We start from the raw sequence: 26,591 nt of genomic DNA, 5'->3' as shown, positions 1-26,591 counted from the left end.
TCACAAGTCTTCAATCCCTGGGTAAGGATAGTATTCTTGTGTGTCTTCGTAGTAAGGATTTTGAAGGGGCTTCTGGGACGATGCAGATTTTTCTTCTTCGTCGTCGTTGTCAGAATCATCTTCAAGGGCAGCAAGGAGGGCTTTGATCTTTTCTTTCTTCTTTGAAGAAGATTTCTTCTTGGAAGAGCTAGATGCAGTGGAAGGGGAAGAAACAGGGGATATTTCCTTTTCTTCTTTTGGGGAGGAAAATATGTTGGGAGTAATCAGATGTGAAGATTTAGCTGTTAGTGGCAAAGCAGGAGTCTTAGTGACATGAGACATTTCTTTGACAGAGATGACAATGGAATCAACCAGTGAGCACTTATCCCACCATTTGATATACCAATGCCGTTGGATTTTGTCTTTTGAAAGGTGATATTGCCATTTCAGAATCCATGGAATTGTGAATTTTTTGACAAAATAGAGAATAGATGGAAACTTAGAACCATAAGAATCAACTTTATAGTTGTTCTTGAACATTTGGAAAGCTTCAACTAGTTGGAGAGGGAGGCTATCAGGGAGAAGGCCAAATTGGTTCCACCATCTGGAGAACCAAAGGGGAAGGATACCAGTGAAATTCTTGTCAAAATTAACAAATCAAGAATGATCAAAAACAGAGGTTTGGTAAAGTAAGAATTTAAACCAGGCATCGACATAATCATAATAAGTGCAAGGGATAGAAAATCCGTTAAGGGATTTTGCGACAGAGGGATGGTTACCCCATTCCTTTTCAGTGATAATCCTTTTGAAATAGACACTATGATAAAGTATCTTTTGGGGATTATTCCTGTCAAGAATAGCTTTGAAGGAGACAGAATCAGTTTGTTTTAAGATAGTAGAATAATAAGCCAAATTTTTCTGAGGATGTTCAGGAATCCAGTGAAAATTTGGGGGGAAGTAGGAGAGGGCAATATCTCAGGCAGATTTAGAAGAGGAAGAACGATTTAATTCGACAAAGAATATATATATATATATAAAAGAATTGACAAATCTTTCAGTGAATATGTGGTACTACATATAGGTCTCACATATTCAATCATAGATTTACCAAAAAATGAATAAGAAATGGATATATAAGAGATGGTATGATTTTATTATTTTGGTTGATTTAGAGAGCACTAAAATTGTTTCTATTTTTGGGATTTGTTTTTTATTTAATTTTTAAAAATAAAAACTTATTTAATTTCTTAAAAAAATTTTCACGACCTTAGCGGCAAACCCATATGTCGCCGCTATTGATAGATCATTAGCGGTGACCGAAGTGTCATTGCTAATTAATGATCATTGCTAGAAGTGTTGCTGCTAGGGATAGATCATTAATTAGCAGCGATAGAAGTTTCGTTGCTAGATGTGTCGTCGCTAGTAATAGATCATCAACTGTTACATATGGTTTCAATTCTATAGTGTTTAGAGGTGATATTTCTTGTTGCTGTTGAGTGATCATTAGCAGCGACCCAACAAGTCGCTGCTACTGATCATTTGCCTCACACCATCAATTGTGACCACATTTGTAGTGATATGTTGCTGCTATTGAAAAATTGTGGCAATAAAGTGCTCATTAGCAAAATAGCAATGACAAGTACTAGTCGCTACTAATGAGCAAGTTTCTTGTAGTGTATTAGCATCTGGCATTAGTGTTAGCTTTTGTTGGCTAATTCGGTAATCCAAAGACTCAACAGTATTCCAAGAGATCCAAGGGGCTGAGAAGTGGAGATTCAAGAAGATGAGAAGTGGCTGTCAGGACAGCAAGTTCTCCATGTCCGGACAGAAAAAACAGAGACTCACTTTCTTTGTTGAAGCAGTGGCAGCCCGGATAGGGGAACAATGCTATCTGGACACCACAGTACGAGAATTAGTTTTCTTCGTGAAAACTAGTTCTGTCCGGACGGGCAACTACCCCCGTCCGGACTACCTGTCGTAGAATGCCCAAAAAACGTGTTTTAATGGGTGACATGGCTAGGGTTTGATTCTCTCATATATAAATAACTTTATAGAGAGAGAGATGTAAAAAAAAAAAAAAAAGAAAAAGAAAAAGAAAAGAGGAGGCTAGGTTTTGTGAGAGGCTGTGTTGAGAGAGAATATTTGTTGAAAGCCAAATTATTCCTCTTAGAGGATTTTTGTTAGTTTTGATTGTGTGCTTAATTGAAGTTTATCGGAAGGGTCCAATAAAGAAGAATCATATTGAAGAAGATTGTGAGCGAGGGGATGAGTTGGAGGCTTGTCGATCTTACAGAGCCAAGGTTTTGCAAAAGGTTGTAAATGTTCCTAGTGTCTGTAATCTCTGGATAATCTTTTGATAGTGATTTCCTAGGTTTGTCTATCCCGGAGAGGTTTTACTTTTAAAACTTTTTCTAAAAGGTTTCATCTTCATCACCAAAATCTTTGTGTTTGATTTTACTTGTGTTTGGTGATTGTTTGCTTAGATTTAAATATCCGTTAATTCCACATAAAATTGTGATATTTATCTGTTTAGGGTTTTTCAATTAGCATTGGGGACATCCTAAGTCAAGAGAGGTGTCCGATCACCTTTTTCAGTGAAATGTAATTGGGGTCCAAAAAGAACTATTCCACCTATATATGACTTGGAGTTTCATGTCATGTACAGTCTTTGAAGCACTGACGTCATTATCTGGTGCAGAAGGAGTACATCCTTATCACTAGTCATGAGGCCCTCAAGTGCATCAATGGCCAACAAAAACTCTACTGCGCTCAAACATGTCAAATGGGTTGCCTACCTTTCGGACTTCACTTTTTCCTTATGTACTTCTAATGTGTATATCATGTAAAAAGACTAAATGAGTATGTATATCAATTAGGAAGCCTACATCAAACCAAAAAATTCCTTAACACCATCCACATACCGAATCCTGCATGCATAAAATCTACTTGTTTAATCAAATAGATCAAAATCTTTCTTTTATCCCACAAGCTTGTGTGATAAAGGCACATGATCTTAACAATTTCCCATTCAAATTACGAAAGGCACATGATCTTAACAATTTGAGAGATAGCTTCCGATCACATAGAGGAGAAATTAGGTAAATTAGAATATAGGGAAGAGAGATCCTATGAATTGATTCTGGATATTTAATATTTTTCTCCTATTATGTACCAAAAGCTGATGTCGATCAGATTTTTCCTTGTCACTTTTGTTTCCTACTTGCTCTTTCCATATTTTGATGTAGAAAAAAAAAAAAAAAAAAAAATACTATATTCCTTTATTTCTGATCACATTTATAAGAAAAACAAGTCCTATATATTTCTGACCATAAATCCAAACATGTAACGCCCCTGCTTCAAATACAAGGCGTAAGCGGGAAATGTCTAATTTTTTCACCTAACTCAATTATAAAATATACCAGAGTTTCTAATTCATAACATTACTATCAAAACATGCCACATGAGGGATATATTCTAACATCTGCAGTAAACTTTGCTCAAGTCAGCCCTTCCATTGGTAGGGGCCTGATGCAAGTCCCACGGAAAAAAGTCCAAATACACTTGTTGGTTTTCATTTTCATAAGTGACATTTGTTAAATTACCACAATTTTACAGGTAGACGTGTGAGTCTATGATTTAGTAAATACTAGCACATAACTCACGCTATGCACGAGATTCTTCATTTTAATTTAATTTAAAAACTTAAACGCATCCCATCTTACTTTTCATTATAAGTTAAAATAGGTGTGTGAAAAAATCTATCACGCCTCTTTTAATAAAAATATATACTAAAAGTTATACACAAGTACATTACTGAACATGTACTTTTTTTTTAAGCGTATTAAACATGTATTTAATGAAAAGTATAAAACAAAAGAAAAATACCAAGAAGAAAATATGAATTCTGATTATCAAAATACTAATCTGAAACTTTAATATTGTTGATGAAAACCATAAAATTCTAATCATTTCAGAAAAATACCAAGTAAAATAAACAAAATCTTCTCTCTTCCTTGTAATACAAAATAAAACACATATTTCACTCAATATTTAATGCAATGCGCGGGGTGTTTTATTATTGTATTAATTTATATTTGATATCCACATAGAAGCACATTTGTAAAAAAAAATATATATATATAGCAATTGTCTAAATTCCAATTAATGGAAAAAATAAAAAGAAAAAAATGACACTACAAAAAATTCATGCTTTAATGACTACCCATTAGTGACGTTTTTAGGTCAAAAAACATCACTAATAGGGTGGTGACATGTGAGTAATGTCGTTTTTAAAATGGCAGAAAACCATGAGACTGCAAATGGGGTTAATGGCACTGTTCACACATCACTAATTGGTGACGTGTAAAAATCATCACGTCACCTTTTGAAGGTGACGTGCCAAGCTTCACACGTGAACATTCTCAATCATGAGTGCATTAAAAAAATTCTTGAACATTCTCAATTAATGTAAATTTGGTTATGAGACTTGTCATTTCTCAATGTATTGAAGATTGGCTCATGTTTTGAAACTTCTTATGCTCATATTTTGAAACTTTCTTATTCTTCAAATTACTGTGTTAAGTATCTTGCTTTCGTTTGCAAATCAATTTGATTGGCATGTCATTATCATTTGATTTTACATCTTTAATAGGTGAAGAAGAATGTTGAGTGAAGATTTGTTCGTCTTCTATTTCATGTAAGTATTGAATTTAATTAGAAGATGCATCAAATTATGTAGGAAAATATTGTGTAGATGTAAAGGAAAAAAAAAATAATGTTATAAGAGATTAGTGTGTGTATATATATATATATTACTTTATTTTGTAATAGTACTGTAAATTTTTTATGTATCCTATATCTTTTTCATTTCGTTTCTATTGTCCATCATACTCGGAGAAGTTGAATTCATTGGTTGAACCATGTTGTAATTTCTAAGTTGCTTAGACCTACTTCCACTACTCACACTAATGCCTCAATTTGTTGTCTTTTATAATACTCCATCTTCTCTGTCGTGAAATTGTTGCATTTTCCATTATGTTTCTATTGCAAAATGTTAAAGAAAAAAAAAAAAATTAATGACAGATTTTTACATCCTTTCATTTAGTTCATCTAATTCAACTAAAATATATAACATTATTTCAACTAAAGAGTATAATCAAAATAATGCAATAAACACTACAAAAAAATTATTTTTTTCTTAACCAGAGTTTTCTGACATGTCATGATGTCTGACATGTCATAAAACTTTTTTGACGTGGTGTTTTTGACGTGTATTGAAGGTCAAAAACATGAGTCAGTAAATCTTTTTTACTGACGTGTTACTGTTTGACACTTCAAAATTTGTTAATGTATTACTATTTGGCACGTCAATAAATTTTGTTGATGTGTTATAGTTTAACATGTCATTAAATTACTAACGTGTCAAAAGTTGACACGTTAGTAATTTATTGACGCGTCAAATTTTACCACCTCAATAAAATTTGACATGTCAGTAATTTATTGACGTGTCAAATTTCACCATGTCAATAATTTATTGACGTGTTAAAATATAACACGTCAATAAATTTACTGACGTGTCAATTTTGACACGTTAGTAAATTTTAAAAAATTATTAAAAAATAATAATTTTTCTTTTTTAAAAAACTTTTTCTGGAATGTTTTTTTCAATTAAAAATTTTATTAATTTAAATTATTTTTTAATTAAAATTATTTTTTTTAATAAAAAAAAAATTTCACCATCATCTCTTTCTCTCTCTCTCCCTTCATTTCTCCATGGCCAGGCCATTTCACTGTCTCTCTTTCTCTCGATCTCTACAGCCCCCTGCTTCTCTTTCACTTCCTCTTCCAAACTCTAGAGCTCTGCATCTCTCTCTGCAGCTTCCATTTCTCTCTCTACGACAATTTCCTTCTTGGTAAAAATTTTGTCAAAAAATTGGAACTACATATAGTAAAAGCACCGGAACCCAGCTCACTATCTGCAGATCAAAAAAAGGGATCCAGAATCAAACCAAAAATTGGAAACCCAATCAAAATCAAAGAGCGAAAAAAATCCCTAACCCAGTAAGAGCAAAAAGTGATCACTACAGAGGTGCTCCAATCTTTAAACATCCGGCAGAAATTCCTAAAATACTTCAAACCCCCAAATAATGTGGAAGAACAAATCTAAAAGTGGGTTAGCAAATTTAACAACAAAAAAAAAACTTCTATATAAGAGACTAATAGATCTAGAATAACTAAAATTCAAGTATTTATACCTTAAAATCCCCAAATATTCAGACCCCTTCCCTTTTCTCTCCATTTCTCTTTCTTCTTCACCTTTTCCTCCTCTCTCCCAGGTTCCTTTTCTTCTTTTCTTTTCTTTTGTTTAAGCTACAAACAATGGAGGTGGGCGTGAGAAGAGGAAGAAAAAAAAAAAGGAATATATATATTTATATAAGTGAGAATTGAAAGACATGCAGAAAGAAGGAATTTGGGAGAAGAAATTAGTTAAAAGGAGAAGGAGAAAGGAAAAAAAATAAGGAAGAGATCTCTTCTAGAAGAGGAAAAGAAAAAGGAAAGAAAAAAAAAATGACAAAACAAACACCATCAAACTTATTCTAAAAGGAAGGCTGTGGGGACACATGGGAGGAGAAAGAAAAAGAGGAGGGAAAAGGATAGAAAAAAAAAGAAAAAGGGGTCTAGTTGGGCTCGCGCCTTCTTGAGGAGGTTTCTTGACGTGTCCACAGTAGACACGATAATAAATTATTGACGTGTCACATGTGGCACGTCTAGAATTTCTTGACATGCCACATGTGACACATCAAGAAAATAATCATACAATGAAAGCATTGCATAATTTTTATTATTAACTAATAACCATATATATTTTGTTACCTAATATTAATTATTTCCGGATAAATTAAAGGATACAAATTAAGTACATATATATAATAACCATATATAGCGAAAGCATTGCATAATTTTTATTATTAATTAATAACCATATATATTTTGTTACCTACTATTAATTAATAACCATAAATTAAAGAATATAAAGCGCATATATATAACAACCATATATAGTGAAAGCATTGCATAATTTTATTATTAATTAATAGCCATATATATTTTGTTACCAAATATTAATTAATAACCATATACCAATTATACATATATATTGTGTATATACCAATTAAATTTTGTTACCTAATATAGGTACCAATTAAATTTTGTTATCTAATATTTTTTTAAAAAAAATAATTAATATTATTAATTAATTAATTTTTGACGTGTGAAATAATGACACGTCAATAATTATTGACGTGTTAAAATGCCACGTCAATAATTATTGACGTGTCAAAATGTGACACGTCAAGAAATTATTGACGTGTTACATTTGACACGTCAAGAAAATATATTAAAAATAATAAGAGAAAAAAAATTATATGATTACTTATTTTTTTTAAAATACTATTTACTTATTCTCATATGTATTAATATTTCTACAATATTGAAAACGTGATATGTATTAATACTGTATCACTTTAATTAATAACCATATATATTTTGTTACCTACTATTAATTAATAGCAATAAATTAAAGAATATAAAGCGCATATATATAATAACCATATATAGTGAAAGCATTGCATAATTTTTATTATTAATTAATAGCCATATATATTTTGTTACCTAATATTAATTAATAACCATATACCAATTATACATATATATTATACATATACCAATTAAATTTTGTTACTTAATATAGGTACCAATTAAATTTTGTTATATGATATTTTTTTAAAACAAATAATTAATATTATTAATTAATTAACTAATTTTTGACGTGTGAAATAATGGCACGTCAATAATTATTGATGTGTCAAAATGTGACACGTCAAGAAATTATTGACGCGTTACATTTGAGACGTCAAGAAAATATATTGAAAATAATAATAGAAAAAATTTATATGATCACTTATTTTTTAAAAAATATTATATACTTAAGACTAAGATAATACATATATGTATTAGTATTCCTACAGTATTGAAAACGTGATAAGTATTAATACTATATCACTTTAATTAATAACCATATATATTTTGTTACCTACTATTAATTAATAGCCATAAATTAAATAATATAAAGCACATATATATAATAACCATATATAGTGAAAGCATTGCACAATTTTTATTATTAATTAATAGCCATATATATTTTGTTACCTAATATTAGTTAATAACAATAAATTTAAAGAATACAAAGCACATATAATGACCATATATAGTGAAAGCATTGCATATAAGAGACAAGAGCATTAACTAGTTTTATAAAATTTTAATGGGTTTGAATATATCTCTTAATATACGATGACATATACCAATTATACATATACAAATTAAATTTTGTTACATAATATAGGTACCAATTAAATTTTGTTATCTAATATTTTTTTAAAACAAATAATTAATATTATTAATTAATTAAGTTTTGATGTGTGAAATAATGGCACTTCAATAATTATTGACGTTTTATTTTTTATTTTTTTGGAATAAGAGTCATATGCTTTTATTGATTCTCAAAAAGACAAAATCAAAGGGAGGGAAATGGTTCCTCTCGCCTTACAATACCACAGATACATGGTGGGATGGATGTCCACCTGACTATATCTATGACATGGGTCCTAGCTCTTACAGCTAGTTCGTGGGCAGCCGTATTTGCCTCTCTCCGGGTGTGTGTGAAAATTGCCTGGTCCAACCCTTGGAGACGTTCCTTTATAGCTTCGGTTAAATGCCCATGCATACTTTCATAGGGTGTCTCTAATTTTACTTCTTTAACGACCTGCAATGCATCACCTTCAAACCATACCTTCGAGTAGCCTTGTTCAATGCAAAACTAAATTGCATGGAGTGCAGCATAAGTTTCTGCTCCTACGGGGCTGATATCAGTGCGAATTTGTTTACTGAGTGCAGCCAAGAAGGATCCCTTCTCATCTCTAGCTACGATTGCCGAAGCAATTATTTTTTCCTTAGCATCCACTGCCGCATCCGAATTGAATTTAACCATTCCACACGGTGGTGGCTGCCAAAGAGTTCGTTCCACCTCCTTTGTTGTTTCGTGCCTCCTCTGTCGTTCGTTTATTTTCTGAAAATCAGACAAGGCTTTCACAGAGTCTTGCACAACCTGGGATGGGTGTGTAAAATTGCTACCATGAATGAAGTCATTTCGACGCAACCAAAGACGTCGGGCCACTACCACGAAAAGCTCCAGCTCCTCCTTATCACAACGAGACGCCACCTCTTTGAATATCTGTCCGAAATCACCACCCCCAATTGAGCACTTTTGCAATTTAATTTTACTTCCTCCCCAAACGTCACTGGTTGTAGGGCAATCCCAGCTGAAGTTTTATAAAACCTAGCGAGCTACTAATTAACTATTTAATTTTTAAAAAGAAATAAATAAAAAGTGCTTCTTATATCACTTGATTTTTTGATAGTCCATGAAAGGTATATTTACGCTATAATATATATATACTTAACAGCTTTTTTTCTTTTTTGAAGAAAAAGTAAGCACTTTTATTAATAGATCAAATCAATAAGAGTTTTAAAAGCTCATCCATACATCACAAGAAATCAGTCTCATAATACGTCAACTTTCCCACTTGCCACTCTCTCCCTACCAGATAACAGACAACAGTGAGCGCCACCTCAAAGGTTGCACTCACTGTTGCCTCCGATAGGTTCTTCGAGAATGGAAACGGGAGCTACCTCTCGAACATTTGCTGCAGAAAAGTCAGCTACAGCCACTCTAGCTTGGTGGACCAGCACGTCCGGGTGAGTGAAAGAGCCCTCATGAACAAACTCGTTTCTGCGGAACCACACGTGATGCACAATCCCCGCAAACAACCGAAGTTCCTCATTATTGCACATCTGGATCATCGCTTCTACCACCTGGCCAAACGTTGGCCCAGTAAGAGAACTCTTGTGAAACTTCTTGATACTCCCACACCACGCATCTCTCGCTGAGGGGCAGCCCCACAAGATGTGGAAGCACGTCTCCTCAAGAGCACAAATAGGACATAACGCATCCTTGGTGATCTTTCTTCTATATAAACTCGCTTTTGTTGGAAAGATTTCATGGCAAGCTCTCCATAGGAAATTCTTTTCCGCATTTGGGATTTTTAAACTCCACAAAGTGCCCCACATCGCCTTGTTTGCACCGCTAGAGGAGCTGCTAGCTTGCAACTGAGATGCCCGTCTCATAGCCCCATGGTAAGCATTCTTAACTGTAAACAAGGCATTGGTGGTGTCCCTCCAGATGACCTCATCATTACAGTATATGCTGACATGGATCTTTAGAATTGCATTTACCTTCTCAGGGAGAAAACAAGCTTCAAGCAACCTTTTGTTCCATCCATGTAATTCTCGATCAATAAGTTCCACAACTTTAGCATCCTGATTTAGCACCTTTGGAGCCGAGTGGATTGCATAAGTGGTAGGAATTGGTACCCATTTATCGCCCCAAATCTTTGTATTTTCACCATTTCCTATCTTCCAAAATAATCCTTCCTTTAGTAGGTCACATGAGCCCAAAATACTCCTCCAGGTATAGGAGGGCTTGCTCCCTAATTTTGCCTCAAGAACCGAACTATTGACATAATACTTTGCCTTCATAATTTGGGAGACTAAGCTATCGGGTGTTTGCCAAAGCCGCCAACATTGCTTAGCGAGGAGTGCCTTCTTAAAACATTTGAAATCCCTAAATCCCATACCTCCTTGGGATTTGGGAATACCCATTTTGCTCCAACTCATCCATCGTATATTCGAAGCTCCCCACCAGAATTGTTGCATTAGAGAATTAATCTTGGAGCACAATGCTTTGGGAAGCATGAAGACACTCATGCAATAAGTCGGAATGGCTTGCATCACCGCCTTAAGTAATATTTCCCTCCCTGCTTGCCATAGAAGTTTAAGTTTTCAATCTTGCAGACGCTTCCACACTTTGTCAATAATACTCTTGAATTCTTTTGTTCGAGATTTCCCCACCAACGCTGGCAATCCCATGTACCTATCATCTTTGGGAGCTTAGGATTCGTGACACTTCAAGAATTGTTTGTCTTACCGCTTGAGGGGTATTCCGACTAAAGTAGATAGCCGTCTTAGAAGTGTTCAGTTTTTGACCCGAGGCCATTTCATAGTTCTAAAGTAGGGAGGCTAATCTATTCCAGTGACCCAAATCTGCTCTGCAAAAAAGTAAACTATCATCAGCAAAACAGAGGTGATTAAGTCGTGGACCCCTCTTGGATGTGGGTACACCCTTTAGCACACCTATTCTATCTGCCCACCAATAGGGAAGAGCTCAATGCTTCCGCACAAATCAAGAATAAATATGGAGAAAGAGGGTCTCCTTGGCGAATACCCCGGGAAAGGGTTATCCTCCCCATCGGTATCCCATTCACCAAAACTGCATAATGCGCTAAAGTAACACACATCATGACAAGTTGAATCCACCTCGGCGCAAAACCCATTTTACCTATAACTGCTGCCAAAAACCCCCATTCCACCCTGTCATAGGCCTTACCCATATCAATTTTGACTGCCATATAGCCTTTCTTACCCCTCATCTGCGTGTTCATCGTATAAAGGGTCTTGTAGGCAACTAAAATGTTATCAGATATCAACCTCCCTGGGATAAAGGCACTTTGGTAATGGGAGATAAAGTGGGGTAAAAACACCTTAAGCCTATTAGCCAAAACCTTTGAAATAATTTTATATATTACATTGCACAGACTAATCGGTCTAAATTCCGTAACACGTGAGATTTTTAATTTTAGGAATAAGTGCTATAAAAGTGGAATTTAGCTCGCAATCAAGAATAGCATTATTTAGGGAGTAAAGAGTAGCTTTGCAAACCTCAGGTCCCATAATATCCTAGTGTTTTTGAAAGAAGCCAGCATTGAAGCTGTAACATCCCCAGCCCGTTAAGGCTGAGTTTGCCACTTTTCTTCTTTTACAGCAAAAGTTCTTGCAAAGACCTATAAGGTCTATCAGAGTACTTGATTTTAAAGGATACAAAAAATGTATAAAACATTATTTAAGAGATTTTATTACAAGCGAAATTAGAAAACATTAAACTTTAGTTGCGGAATATCATATTATTATAATCACTGATATGAAAAGACTTTGAAAATTAATAATTATTCCCACCCCATTCCGGCCTCCTATTCCAGCATCTTTTCTACCTGAAAACAAGAAATAAAACTGAATGAGCCCAAAGGGGGCCCAGCAAGTAAAATCCACAACCATAAATAGTTTTACTCCTTGTTCTCAGTTTTGAAAATCGTTTTTGCAAATAAATATAATTCTAGCCATAATAATATCTGTATGTACGGTTGCATCTCCCGTAACATATACATACTATTACATCTAGTAATAGATCATCGTTGTAAATCATCTTTATAAATCATCATCATAATGCATCATTATAAATAATCTTTGTAAATCATCATAGCATATCATCGTTGAAAATATAGTATCATTTTCTCATAATAGGGCCCATGTACACTATTACCCCTGTGCACGAGGGTTGCGGGTCCTTGTGACCATGGCACTGAACTGTGGCCTCAGCCATGCCCGACCGTCAATTAACTCTTTTTCTTGGTGCACTCAACGGTCTGTTGATGGAATACTACCTTCTGGCATAGCCTCCTTCAGTGGTTTCGCCTCCATCCGAGTATCGGTACCGAACTCTTCTCATTCTTACTTATCTTGGGGCCAAAAATACTCTCCTCCATACATGTGCCCTCATTTCATAAACATTTTATCTCATCTCTTGTACTTTTCTTTGTACTTCTTTTGATGCATCTTAGGGCAACATGTAGGAGGGTTTATCATCATTTTTCTTTCTTATAATCATCATCATTTCTCAACTTTCTTTTCTCAAAATGGAAATCTTTTCAAATATAAACTTGTTGTACTTATAAAGCGTTTAAATAAATAGAAACTTTCTAGATAATTCTTTTAGAAATCCTTCATGCATGCAACATAACTTCATAATACGTAAATAAAATAATCATTTACAATTTACTAAAGAATGAATAAATAGCATGACATGAAGTAATTTTAGAAGGGGTAGTGAATTTACTTACCTCTAGACTGAAGCTAAAAGTGGTATGAAGGAATCTAGTTGCTCCAATATGACTAACACCACTAGTATATCTTTTGAAACTAATTTCTAAAGTCCGCTATCTCTTGTGTTCTTTCTTTCTTGTAGCGCTTTGTCTCGCCCTTTCTCTCTCTGTTCTGAGTAAACACTCTTAGAAAGAAGAAAGACCGAGTAAAAAGCGGAAGAAGGAAGAATATATGCAAGAGATGGGAGAGGAGATGAGTGGTGAAAATTGTGAAGGAGAAGAGCTCTATTTATAGGAGAAAATCAAATACTATTCTACCTTCAATTTACAATTATACCCTCATTTTACTATTTCACCAACTCTATACTATTTCACCAACCTTATACTATTCTACCAACCCTATACTATTCTACCAACCCTATACTATTCTACCTATACTATTCTACCTTCTTATTCTACCATCCTTATACCTACCATTTACTATCCTATTATTTCACCAATTACCATTCTCTAATTACCACTCTCATAAATTTCCCAAGAATTAAAATCCTTAGCTACAATGGATATTAAAATACATCATTATCAAAATAATCTATTTAAATAGCTTTGAAAATTCTGGGACACTACAGAAGCCATCCGGTCCAAGGGCTTTAAGGGGAGCCATATGAAATAGAGCATGCCGAATCTCTTCCTCAATAAAAGGCCTTACAAAGGACTCATTCATTTCCTCTGTTATACGTCTTCCCAATCCACCCAAGCACATTTCATAATTAACATCATTTCTTGCAGTAAACAAGCTAGCAAAATAGCTTACAAATGCCCTTCCAACCCATTCTTGACCTTCCCATACCCCACCTCCCTCATCCCAAATTTGATCAATTTTATTGAACTGCCTTCGTTGGCTTGCACAAGCGTGAAAAAACTTCAAGTTTCGGTCGCCAAATTTAAGCCAATCCGTTTTTGCCCGCTGCCTCCATTTTAATTCCTTTTGCTCCATCAAGATTGTTAAGTCTTTTTGGAGTTTTATAGCTTTCCCCACATTTGGAACAGTTTCAACCCCTTGTAAAATAGCCAGCTTTTTACTTTGTTTGATAAAATCCCATTTCGGTTTCTCTAACTCTTCGCTTTGCCATCGCAGCAAAGATGTTTTGCACTCTTCCATTTTGCACGCCATAACTTGCCATAGGTCTGCTGCGTGGGTCATATGGCCCTCCCACGATTTTGCTATAAGTTCACGGCACTTGGCATGCAAGTTCCACCCAGCCTCAAATCTGAATCTGTGTGGTCCTTTATGGCTTATAATCTGGTCCTTCAGCAGCACCCAAATTGGAAAGTGATTAGAACAAAGTGAGACCCCAACCTCAACCTCCATACCGTGAAATAGTTCACACTACTCCCTATTTGCCACCACTCGGTCAACTCTCTCTTTAGTAAAATCGGCCCCTTCTCTACCATTATTTCATGTATACTTAGGTCCCCTATAACCTAAGTCCGATAATCCACACACCTCCAAAGTGTTTTGGAAATTTTCCATCAATCCCCTTTGACGTCTATTCCCTCCAAATTTTTCATCGGCACTAAGGATTTCATTGAAATCACCAAGATAGATCCAAGGGATAGGATCCATTCGAGCGATATATCGAAGTAAACTCCATGCCTCCGGTCTCTTGCTAGGATCCGGCTGACCATAGAAACATGTAAGTTTCCATTGTGGTATAGTTGGGGAAGAGCACACCTTCGCATTTATATGTCGATGACTATAGTTTTGGATTTCCACTCCAGCGTCCGACATCCAAAGTAGAGCTAGTCCACCACTCTTCCCCACACAATCAACCAAAAACACATGCTCAAAAGCCAGCTGAATTCGCACACGTTCCATCTTATTCTTACGTAACTTAGTTTCCATTAAGAAAACTAAATTGGGTATCTTGTCTTTCACCAAACGGCAAAGTTCTCGAACTGTCCGAAGGTTCCCAAGCCCTCGGCAGTTCCAACTTAAGATGCTCATTGCAGTCAGCGGGGCTAGTTTCCAGCCACTGCCAGTTCTGATCCACTTTTGTCATTTTTTTGCACCATTCTAGATTTTCCTTTCGGTCGACATGATTTCCCTACTTCTGCCCCCTTCTCATTAAAACCATTCATTTTACTTTTACCGCGATTGTCACCATTAGTAAACACTGAGGTCTTTGGTCGGCCACTCTGTCTCCATGTTTCATCACTAGCCCCTCATGAACTCACTAAATTGGCAGAGAGGGCGCGTTTCATCCGTTTCTCCACATCAGACATAGTAAAGAAACTATAACCTGAATTTCTGGATCTTTTTGTCCCCCTATGCCCACCATCGTCATACAACTCAGAAATATTTTCATCACACTTCCCTTCTACCATGTGTCCTGCTGTCTGTTTCTCCTTTTGTGCCAACTCATCTACAAAATTATTAATAGATTCAAAGGCCGATCCCCTATGGTATCCATGCACACCTTTCTCCATATCAGCCAAGATTTCCATAGGAGTATGCACAGAAAACATCTCATCTGTATCTCCATGCGTTTTAGTTCCCAAATCCCCATCGAAATCGCCTCTTGAAATTTCGGCATTCAAATTTCCACCCATTGCACCTCCTTGATTCACGCCATTCAAGTCTTCATCCACCCCATCTCCTTGGTTCTCTTCATTCAAAATTTCGCCAATCTCGCTCCCTGATTGTACCGAGGATCTGTCCTTGGAAGGAAAGTTTTTATTTCTCGTATTTCTTTCCATATGTGACTACTCCCCACGCTCCGCCGGCCCTGGCTGCGAACCACCTCCATCTTGACTTTGATACGACGGTTTCTGACTACCAGGTGAAGATCGACGCCCATATCCCTGCCGTCCAAAACCACCCAAGTTCTCACGCTGATGCTGTGGTGGGTCTCTTTTTTCTGGTTCCTGGCCAAACCTTCATCCAAACACCCTTTTAGGGGATGTCGGTCGTAGCCACGACCCGAAAGTAGTTGGTGCATGTTGTTTTTGGCCATTATTTCTCTCTGGGCACCCCGTCATCCCATGCTATATCACCACACAGCTAAAATAGATTTTAGGGAGCCGTTCATACTGGAAAGAGATCAATGTTTTGGACCCATTTATCTTCAAAATTCTCCCTCTCATTAATGGTTTCTGCAGATCAAAGGTAATCTTTACCCTCAGGTATTCACCCCAATCCATTCCACCTTTATCTACATCCACCTCTTCCACATGAGCCATCGATGATCCAATCTGATGGCCAATAGTCAAACTCATGCATGCCAAGGGTAGATTGATCATCCGTACCCAAAATGCTGCTTTATCAAAAGGGTTTTTGATGGGATAGTTAAACCATCGTAATCTTCAACTGCAAATAGGTTACCCTAAAAAACCCAAGGCCTACCCTCCAATACTCATTTCTTATCTTTCTCATCCACAAAATCCACCAGAAAGAGATTATCGCCCAATACCTTGAAGGATGGGGTTCCCAACGGTTTCCAACCCCGTAGTAGGGTGGCTCGGATAATCTCCTTACTCACCAGATGATCTGCAATCAATTTCCCTACCACACAGGTTTTACCCCTAGTGGTTCCTTCCTCCCAAGCATGGTTATTGATCTCCAGTTCATCCTCCTCCACCTCAGAAAGTGAGAAACTCCCCCACATCCGGCTGAGATCGTCTGCCATTCATTCTTCATTCATCGTCACACGTAAAAAAAAGGTCCTTTCACAGCCGTGAAAACAGCTTGAAAAACAATTCCTTCCACAACTTGAATCGAGCTTGGAAAACGGTTGCCAAAAAATTCAGTTTTTCACCGTCTTGTGCCTCTCATCCTCCCGCATCAGTTATCTATTCTAGGGAATTGCTCTTCTTACAGGAATGTGAGTTGGAGCATATTTCCTTACCAGTAGTTTTCGGAAAAATCCGTTTACTTGCCTAGCCCTTAACATCTATAGTTAGCTAGATAGGTTCAAAGCTCACTAATTATTTCAACTAACATATATACGTACCCTAGCTAGCTATATATATATATATATATATGAAAGGTCTAATTAAACAAGTAGGATTAATTTCGAAGAAAAAATAATCAATGCATGTGAAGATTTCGTATATTGTGAAATGCCTTAATATAAATATATATAAATTATAAGCTTATAATTCAAACACATTAAATTTTATGATTTTTATAACATTTTAATGGGTTTTAATATATATATATATATATATATATATATATACACACGGAAACAATAAAATTAATTACAATAATCATTATACACATAGCAATTAAATTTTGTTATTAATTATTAATTGTTATGGACATGAATTTTCTCCAAACCAGTATGGAGGAAATCTAGATTAAATTTAATATGTCTTTTAAATGTTTAAAAACACTTGGCACTATTTTATATGGGTTGAAAGATATTTCCTCTATACTGGTTTGGAGGGGATTTATGCATGTCCAATTGTGATTAATCGTTAATTTTTATTAAATTTTTTTTTTATCAAATTTTTGTTATTAATCGTTCATCATTATTTTGTTATTAATATTTATTAATCATTAATTTTTTTTTAAAATACATAATTTTTTTTTAAAATTTTTTAACGTGTGAAACAATGGCACGTCAATAAATATTGACGTGTGATAGTTTACCACGTCACTATATTAAATTATTTAAATATAATTTTTAAAAATTAAATTGAATTTAAATTTAGCAACGTGGCAATATTTGACACGTTGCTATTTCTTGACGTGTGGAATGTGCCACGTCACCAAATATTGACATGGCACATTCAACACGTCAATAAAATAATTATTGGCGTGCTACTTTTATTGATGTGGCAAAAGCTAGGTTACTGTTTGCCACGTAAAAAACGTACCATTTTTTTGGAGTTAGATCTTCTGTTGTAAACGAAATACACCAGAATCATTAAGTTGCGCATGCATGAATTTATTCCCCCAACAACCTAAAAAAATCTTTCAAATCTTATAACAAAAACAAACAAAAAAAAAAAACAAAAAAAAGAGTAGCTAGAAAAGACAAGAATATACCAAATGCCTTGGAGAATGGTAGTATCTGGGAAAGCTTTTTCTAGCAGAGCAAAAGAAGATAATCTTAATGAGATAAGATAACATCATTTGACTTGGAGCATTTCACGCACTATGAACATTTAAATTTGCGTAGAATGCATCAAATCAATATAATAATTTCGCAACTCAAAACATAATTAAGTGCTCGTAATAGTCATGGCATACAAGCAACCCTGCTGCCTGCTGCCTGCTGTCCCCCTACATTATTTCGAAGCTTAATATATATTTTAAATGGCTAAAAGGGTCAGCTATACATAGGTGAGGTGCTTCATGCATTTCAATTAATTTCTAATATATTATCTCTATAAAAGCAACATTAATAGAACATATTTCCTGCTGTTCCATTAATTGAAGTGGTCGAATTTGGCTGCAATATTTCTAATCCCGGCAAATATAAGTGGTTAAGTAATGGCCGGTTCAACCACTGAATAAAAGATCGTCACCCTAAGTAGAAGATTTACCAACTCTTATGTGATTGCGGAAAAAAAACATGTCTCACAGGCTCCATCTAGTGAAAAACATGGACCGGTTCATTCACTCCCGGCTATAAATAGATATGTTCCCATGCAACATCTCTCACTCCTCACAAAACCAAGAATTCACATAATACAGAAGAAGGATGAAAGGGTTTCCTAATTGCCTTGTAGCTTTGGCACTCATGGCTTTGGCATGCTCCATTGCCTCTGCCTATGACCCTGCTCCTCTGCAAGACTTTTGTGTTGCACTTAACAGTACAATTGATGCTGGTATCTACACCTTCTTCTTCTTGATTGTTTGGATCTACGTATATCAATTGTAATTATGCTAGGAGGGATTACTTAAATATGTAAGTGTCTTGTGATATTAACAAACTTTTTATTTATTTGTTTACTTTTTTCTGCAGTATTTGTGAATGGGAAGTTCTGCAAGGACCCAAAGCTTGTCACTGCCAACGATTTCTTCTTTCCGGGGTTAAACACTCCTAGAAGCACCGCAAGTCAACTCGGGTCGAATGTCACTCTTTTGGACGTGTCCAAAATACCTGGCCTCAACACACTAGGCGTATCCCTAGCCCGCATAGACTTTGCACCATACGGCCTAAATCCACCTCACACTCACCCTCGTGCCACCGAGATTCTAGTAGTCGTAGAGGGTACTCTATACGTTGGCTTTGTGACATCTAACCCGGATAACCGCCTCATCACCAAAACTCTATACCCGGGAGACGTCTTTGTCTTCCCAATTGGTCTCATTCACTTTCAGTTTAATGTTGGAAACACGAATGCTGTATCTTTCTCCGGTCTCGGCAGCCAGAATCCTGGGCTCATCGTCATAGCAAAGAACGTTTTTGGAGCCAATCCTCCTATCAATCCGGATGTTCTCATCAAGGCCTTCCAATTAGAGAAGAATGTGGTTGACGATCTTCAGAAAAAGTTTGCAACATAATAACTAGAGAACTATATGTAATGGCCGCCATGAACCGTTAGACCTAACGGTTTGAATAAAGTACTTTTCCATGTTTTCCTTCTTGTAAGGAGATGGCAATATATAATAATAATGGAAGAAAATCGTTGCTTATGTACTCTCTTTTTATTTTGTTTTTTCGACATGTAGCATGCATGGAAACTAAGGTTAATTGATTGGTGTCATTTTTTCCATTAATGAATAGTGTTCTTTAAAAAACGACATTAATGGCTAGTTTTTTTTTAGTGGTAGAGCGAGTGCATGATTAAACTTAATAAAATTTTGAATCCACAAAGTGTTTGAGATTTCGCTTTTATCTTTTAATTTCTTGATGCATGCCCTTCGCCTTCCTATTTTCTAAAAAAAATAAATTACCATACATTGAAATAAATAAATAAGAAAAAAGGATTCTGAAAAACGCTTAACAACTCCAAAAAGTTGTTTATCACAATTTATGTGGAATTAATACTATGAAGCAATAAACAATTCAATCACCAAAATATATAAAGCAATAAAGAGGCAGACACAAATATTTTGGTTATGAAGATGAAACTTTTTAGAAACCAATCTAAAAGTAAAACCTATCCGAGGCAGCCAAATCCAGAAAATCACTATCAAAAGATTATCCAGATATTACAAACACTAGGAATACTTACAATCCTTTGCAAGACCTTAGCTTTGTAAGATCGACAAGCCTACAACTTGTCTCCTTACTCACAATCTTCTTCAACGTGATTATCCTTTACCGGAACCTTTCGATAGACTTCTCAACCGTAGATTTATTAAAGGAATAACTCAAACTCTAAGAAATTCAATTTAACGCTCACCACAAATGATCTCTCTTAGCACAGTCTCTGACAAACTCTCTGGGGGTGAAAATTCGTGTATAACAGGCCAACAATCCCTAGACCTAAGACAAAGTTTGAAATCATTTAAAACTGTTATAGGTATGGGGAGTCCAGACAGGGTAAGTGCATGTCCGAACAGGGCCTTGCTTGCAAGCAAAAACATGCTTGCTGGAATTGGTGTCCGGACAGCCTAGCAACATGTTCGGCCACCCCCTACAGAGGAGTGTAATTGGACATTCCGTCGGTCCTTGATCAACATCTTCGATTGATAAGTGTTTGTGGTCCGATTGAGTTGAAACTTTGCAGGGACGTTCATGACATATGAATTCACATTATGAACGATGGAGATTGGATTTTGAGCATTCTATATCAATGTTTGAGCCCGTGGACAGTAACCTCAGCATATTGGAACCGAATTAAGCCAACAAATATACTAACAGATTCAAAAGGTTGCTAGTATTATAGCAGTTAATGAATGAACCGGAATGTGTTTTTCACCAGATGGAGCCTGTAAGGCTGCAAGACTTGGTAAGTTATTGATTTTTTATTTGTCCACTAAATTTGCACGTTTAGAATTTTAGCCAAATCCGACCACTTCAATTAATAGAACAGTGTAGTTCGATTGTTCTAATGTAGCTTTCTCCCACCTTTTATAACAAAAAATATTACTTAAAATATATATATATATATATATATATATATAAGAGCCACGAATCCTGTCGTTTTGTTAAATTCCAGGGAAGTCTTCCAACAACACCATGATAAATTCCTCCAACGACCAGGTTTGAGACAGAAATATAATTAACAATATTCTGTCATGATGTTTCATACGCGGAATGTTTTTTACACTTTAGGTTGAATTTTTATTTGATGAATAATATTGATGAGTCATACACCCTGTTATGTCATTAAAAAACTTCAGATATTTTCATCCTTTTTTGTTTTTTGTATTGTGATTGTGCTCCACTACAAAGAAAACGATTTTTTTTATTGACATACATTTTCTAACGTGTCAGGTTCTCTGACACGTCAGTAAACCCTCCTGGCGGGGCAATTTTGACGTGTTTCATACGTTAAGATTGTGGGTGTCAGGAATTGGGAATTTTTGACGTGCCATATTTGGCACGTCAGAAATTCCTGACATGTTAAATCCAACACGTCAGAAATTTCTGACGTGTCATTTTTGGCATGTCAAAAATGTTTTCTGACGTGTTAAAAAATGACACATCAGAAATTCTTGACGTGTCATTTTTTGACACGTCATGAAGCATTTTTGACGTGCCAAAAATGACACGTCAGAAATTTTTGACGTGTCATTTTCTGACGTGCCAAAAAATGACACGTCAGGAATTCCTAACGTGTCATTTTTTGGCAAGTCAGGAATTCCTGACATGTTATTTTTTGGCACGTCAGAAAATTTGGTTAGTTTTTAAATTTTTTTTTCCTCTCCCCCTATATTTTTTGTGAATTTTTTCAGGACTATACCCAAATTTTGTATTACGATTAACCTGATATTCAATCTATCCATCAATTGCATGCAAATAATATACAATTTTTCCATCAAATAACATACATCATATCCATTAACATCAATCACAAACTATCCACCAAAACTAACTTCAACACACAAAAAATGGCTTAAATGTCAAATGGCCAACCACAAATAACATAATATACACCAATTTAATTATCCAAAAGTTTACATCAATAAAACTATCACAAATACAATTACATCAACAAAGTAACTTATATACAAGTGTGAATAGCCAACCAGACGTTCAATGTTGATCATTGGCATCGATAGCATCCTCTCCACGATGTCCATTACCTGCAAATGATAAAACAAACAATATTCACCAATAAAACAATCACCAAACAAATAAAATCCACTAACTGCAAATGATAATACAAACAATTATTGAGCCCGAATACAAACAATCACGTCGGTAAAGTGAAAGAAAAATGTCCGAATTTTCACCCAACTCAGTTGTTGATTCTTCCACAATAAATGATATAACTAAAATAGGTAAAACGTTGAAGTTAGCAGAAAATTCATATAAAAAAGAAATAAAAAAATTAAGTCAATATATATATATATATTGGTCACAGAGCAATCAATAATATATAGACATGAGAAGATGAACTTCGTTTTTTGCCATGACAATTATGTGAGACATAGGAACTTTTTTCTTTTTTCCATTGCAATTATAGAGCTTCTATATAGGTTATTAAAGTTGAGGGTTCAATGGAAGAGATGATAAATAAAAAGGAAAAGCATCCTCTCTAGAATTGAGTGCATTTATATCTATTTATATTTAGAGTTACAAAATTAAGTTTCTGAACAACTGTTCTTGATGATATTGATATGCATGTATTGCTTTGTGGCATGCAATTATATCCATTTATACGCCCATGACTAACTCTAAATAATTATATCAACCAACACTATTTCATACTAGACCAAATTAAAGCCAACAATTTGAAATATAAATATAATGCATGTAGCATTTTGATAATCTTCCCGTAATATTTTAATTTGTTGAGGAGATTAACACATAGGAGTTTATATATATTCAAATCATGTTATATTAACTACTTAAAATTATGATATTCATCTACTGTGGACTTGATCGTTTCATACTCTCACACAATCACATACACTAGATTCTTAATATTATACAAGGACCATAGTGGTCCATCTCATAATACCAATGAACACTTCAAATGCAAAGCTCTAACCCACATTCATCACCAAACCAACCATGATATACAAACCAAATTCAACAGGATTTACAACATCATTAATTATTGAGAATGACTACAACATTTCCAAACTCTAAATTTAGAAGTTCACATATATATATATATAGGGACAGTTGTAAACCTAAATTGACCATTAAAAAAAGTCATTACTTGATCCACTGTCGACCGACGATCGCACAATCGCAAAGGGTGGGGAAGCTCTGTCTGGTGTGGTGTTAAACCGCATCATTTCCTCGATTTGGCGTAAACGGGCGTCAAACATTGCCTGACGTTGAGCCTCCTATTCAGCCGCCTGTTGAGCTACCCGCGCATTGTTCTCAGCCATCTGCTCTGCCACTTGCTGAGCTACCCGCGCATTGTTCTCGGCCAACAAGGCATCTATCTCTTCCTTGTGCTTTGCCCTCTTTGCCTCAAGCGCTCTCTCAAGTGCTTCTTGTGATATCGTGGACTGCCTGGCGTTTTCTGACCATACCTGTGACAGTGTATAGTATGAGTGTATGGTCCCCCGCACAGGCAGAATATTTGGTCCAACCATCCGAACCCTACCGGCATACTCAGGCTTATTTCCAATTGCCTGTGCGAATGCATCATTTGGCGCCCACCTGACCATTCCCTCTATGATGCTAGACGATGCTGCAGGGTCGGTGGGTATGAGCTCCTTCATCCTTTCCTATATGTCACATTAATTATTGAGTCAGTGGGTCATACAACTGTTAATCGCAAATAATTTATCAAATATATAAGCAAAACAACATATGAAAGGTGAGTAGCATACACATCTCTCCTTCACAATATCATTCGGATATGTACCGTCCTTCTTCGTGTGTGTGAGAACATAATTTTGTGCACGAGTAGGATGATGGCCCAAAAGTTCGGCCTACAGATAAAATAAGACATACATATATTTTTAAATATATCAAATGATAACATGTTTACATCTATAAGTATAGGATAAATTACACACTTACCTCCTCATGTGTCAACCTGGCATAGCTCTTTGATCCGGTGCAATGTGGTGTATCATTTAATGCTCGCAATCTCTTCATTTTCGCTGCATACACCTACATAGTTAACACTTTTAATATGTTAATACTAACACAATTACAATTAATGACACTACACAACACAAAGAGTTTGACTCATGACCTACCTTATTCTCCTGGCTACACCATCTCTCCAATAAGATATCCAAGTCGACGGTATGTTGTAATACTCAACCTCAAGTACTTCCGTTAACTTCCCGTAGTACATGTCGGCACACAAACCCCGCTGTTCTGAGTCCTCTTTTCGGTATCAGATGCAATAGTGCGAAACAGCTTACCGTTAACCACATATCTATTGTATCTAACTGCTGCCTCCCTCGGCCCTCTACAATGCATTACCAATTTGTCACCAAGTTCCTTCCTGGATCGCTCGTCTAATCGATCGACCTGTGAATATATTACGTACAATGGAAATGCACGGTTACTAGCTTTAGTTGATTTTAAAAACAGCACGCAAATAACTCCGACAATTGCTTCAGGTAAACATCACATCATTCTTACGTAGTCACGGTACCACTCGCAGAACAAGTCATAATGTTGGGTTTCCAACTGAGCCTCTGTTGTTCGTCCCCTATTGCATGATTGCCTAAGCGTATCCATGTGCATCCAACAATTCGAAATTATGTTAATTATAATTCAATACGAGCAATATTATTACAAGTTCATTGAGCATACAATGTGCCAGCGAAGGATCTCGACTTACGTCCGCAATTGATGAAACTCGTCAGGGTTGACGTAATATACCGGTGTATCTGTGTCATTATGATTCGGTCGAGTCGGACTCGTGTTCCATGTCCCTTTGAACCATCCAGATTTCTTTGTATCCTATTGTGAAAGGTTGGTGTGTTCTCTAAATATTTCGAACAAAATGTCACCAACTCAGTTGCTATGTAGCCGTCCGCAATGCAGCCCTCAAGAGCCGCTTTGTTGAGCACATTAGATTTGAATACTCCAAGGCTCCTAAATACGAACCAATACAATCAATCAGTTTAGTTAGTACTTGTCATGTGTTGGCGTGAAACCAAAAAATGCAAGAATATCCGTAAACAAATTTTACCTCTCTGCCGGATACATCCATCTATATTATACTGGTCCACCGAGTCGGCATTCACGGATAAGATGCACGACCACATGAATCATGCTCGTAAAAAAGCTGGGGGAAAAAACCTGTTCCATCTTGCACAACGTGATACAGACGTCACACTATAGTCGGTCAATATCTTGTTCTGTCAATGTTGTTGAACATAGGCCCATGAAGAATGTGGACATCTCAACAAGAGGTCTAACCACGTTGCTTGGAAGTGATCCACGCAATGCAATAGGTAGAAGCTACTGCATCAGTACATGACTGTCATGACTCTTTAACCTCGATATCGTACAGTCCTTAAGTCGTATACAACGAGAAATGTTCGAGGCATATCCGTCGGGCACCCTTACATTTCGTAGCACTTTGAAAAAATGTGTTTTATCATCCTTGGACATCGTGTGGGTAGCTTGTTGAATATAGGTCATACTATCCTGCGGGTTAGAAAATGGATGAAGTGTACGTCTCAAACCCATTTCTTGCAAATCTAAGAGGGCGGGGAGATTGTCCTTCGTTTTCCCTGGAATGTCCAGTATTGTACCAAGTATGTTGTCCATCACGTTTTTCTCTATGTGCATAACATCAAGATTGTGCCGCAATAAATTATCTTTCCACTACGGCAACCTAAAGAAAATACTTTTCTTCTTCCACAGTACATTAGAAGTATTCGTCTTCTGCTTCTTTCATTTTTTCTTTCTCAGCCTGCCTTGCCTGACCGGCGTTCTCATCCCCAAACACCATCCCTTCTAATTGTCTCATTACTTCATCTCCACTTGGTACATCAGGGGCACATTCTAGTTCTACGTTGTCGTCAAATGTTCTTTTGGTCCGCCTCCATGAATGATCCATGGGCAAGTATCGCCTGTGCCCCATATAACACCATTTATGGCCATGTTTTAACCATTTCGACCTTGTCGAGTCTATACAGCAAGGACATGCCTTCTCACCCTTGGTAGACCATCGAGGCAAATCTGCGTATGCTGGAAAGTCATTAATTGTCCACATCAACTGCGCTCGCATAACAAAATTATTTTTCTTTGAGACGTCATATGTGCATATCCCTACATTCCATAGTTCTTGTAACTCTTCAATTAAGGGTTGAAGGTAGACATCTATATCCATTCCAGGTGAACTTGGGCCCCGGATAATCAATGATAGTATGAAAGATGTATGTTTCATGGACATCTAAGGAGGCAAGTTGTAGGGCACAAGCATTACAGG

At 36.0% G+C, this 26,591-nt stretch overlaps 3 protein-coding genes across 3 annotated transcripts; 1 reads left to right on the top strand and 2 right to left on the bottom strand.

The window, feature by feature from the left end:
- On the bottom strand, window positions 1-14,466 carry LOC148587484 (uncharacterized). The gene is made up of 6 exons (XM_088512640.1): window positions 13,722-14,466; window positions 11,384-11,650; window positions 9,733-10,916; window positions 8,929-9,274; window positions 8,625-8,844; window positions 1-583 (listed from the first exon to the last, which is right to left on the bottom strand). Exons 1-6 carry the CDS (start codon window positions 14,464-14,466, stop codon window positions 1-3), a joined length of 3,345 nt encoding a protein of 1,114 aa, XP_088368766.1.
- An 87-nt stretch (window positions 14,467-14,553) lies between these two features.
- Window positions 14,554-15,102, bottom strand: LOC148587483 (uncharacterized). The gene has a single exon (XM_088512639.1). The coding sequence runs from the start codon at window positions 15,100-15,102 to the stop codon at window positions 14,554-14,556; it is 549 nt and encodes a 182-aa protein (XP_088368765.1).
- A 3,706-nt stretch (window positions 15,103-18,808) lies between these two features.
- LOC148587482 (germin-like protein subfamily 1 member 13) lies at window positions 18,809-19,614 on the top strand. The gene is made up of 2 exons (XM_088513215.1): window positions 18,809-18,935; window positions 19,073-19,614. Exons 1-2 carry the CDS (start codon window positions 18,809-18,811, stop codon window positions 19,612-19,614), a joined length of 669 nt encoding a protein of 222 aa, XP_088369341.1.
- The last annotated feature ends 6,977 nt before the right edge of the window (window positions 19,615-26,591 follow it).

The sequence above is a fragment of the Corylus avellana genome, chromosome 2 (assembly GCF_965113065.1).
Source record: "Corylus avellana chromosome 2, dhCorAvel1.hap1.2, whole genome shotgun sequence".
NCBI lineage: Eukaryota > Viridiplantae > Streptophyta > Magnoliopsida > Fagales > Betulaceae > Corylus > Corylus avellana.
This window is presented reverse-complemented; position numbering and strand designations above follow the sequence as displayed.

Coding starts and splice junctions, on each gene's coding strand:
- LOC148587483 (XM_088512639.1), bottom strand. CDS start 15,102: ATGAGCATCTTAAGTTGGAACTGCCGAGGGCTTGGGAACCTTCGGACA.
- LOC148587484 (XM_088512640.1), bottom strand. CDS start 14,466: ATGGAGGTTGAGGTTGGGGTCTCACTTTGTTCTAATCACTTTCCAATT. Junction 10,917..11,383: donor GAGGATAACCCTTTCCCGGG/GTATTCGCCAAG, acceptor TATGGCAAGCAG/GGAGGGAAATATTACTTAAG. Junction 8,845..8,928: donor ATCCTTCTTGGCTGCACTCA/GTAAACAAATTC, acceptor GCATTGAACAAG/GCTACTCGAAGGTATGGTTT.
- LOC148587482 (XM_088513215.1), top strand. CDS start 18,809: ATGAAAGGGTTTCCTAATTGCCTTGTAGCTTTGGCACTCATGGCTTTG. Junction 18,936..19,072: donor TAACAGTACAATTGATGCTG/GTATCTACACCT, acceptor TTTTTTCTGCAG/TATTTGTGAATGGGAAGTTC.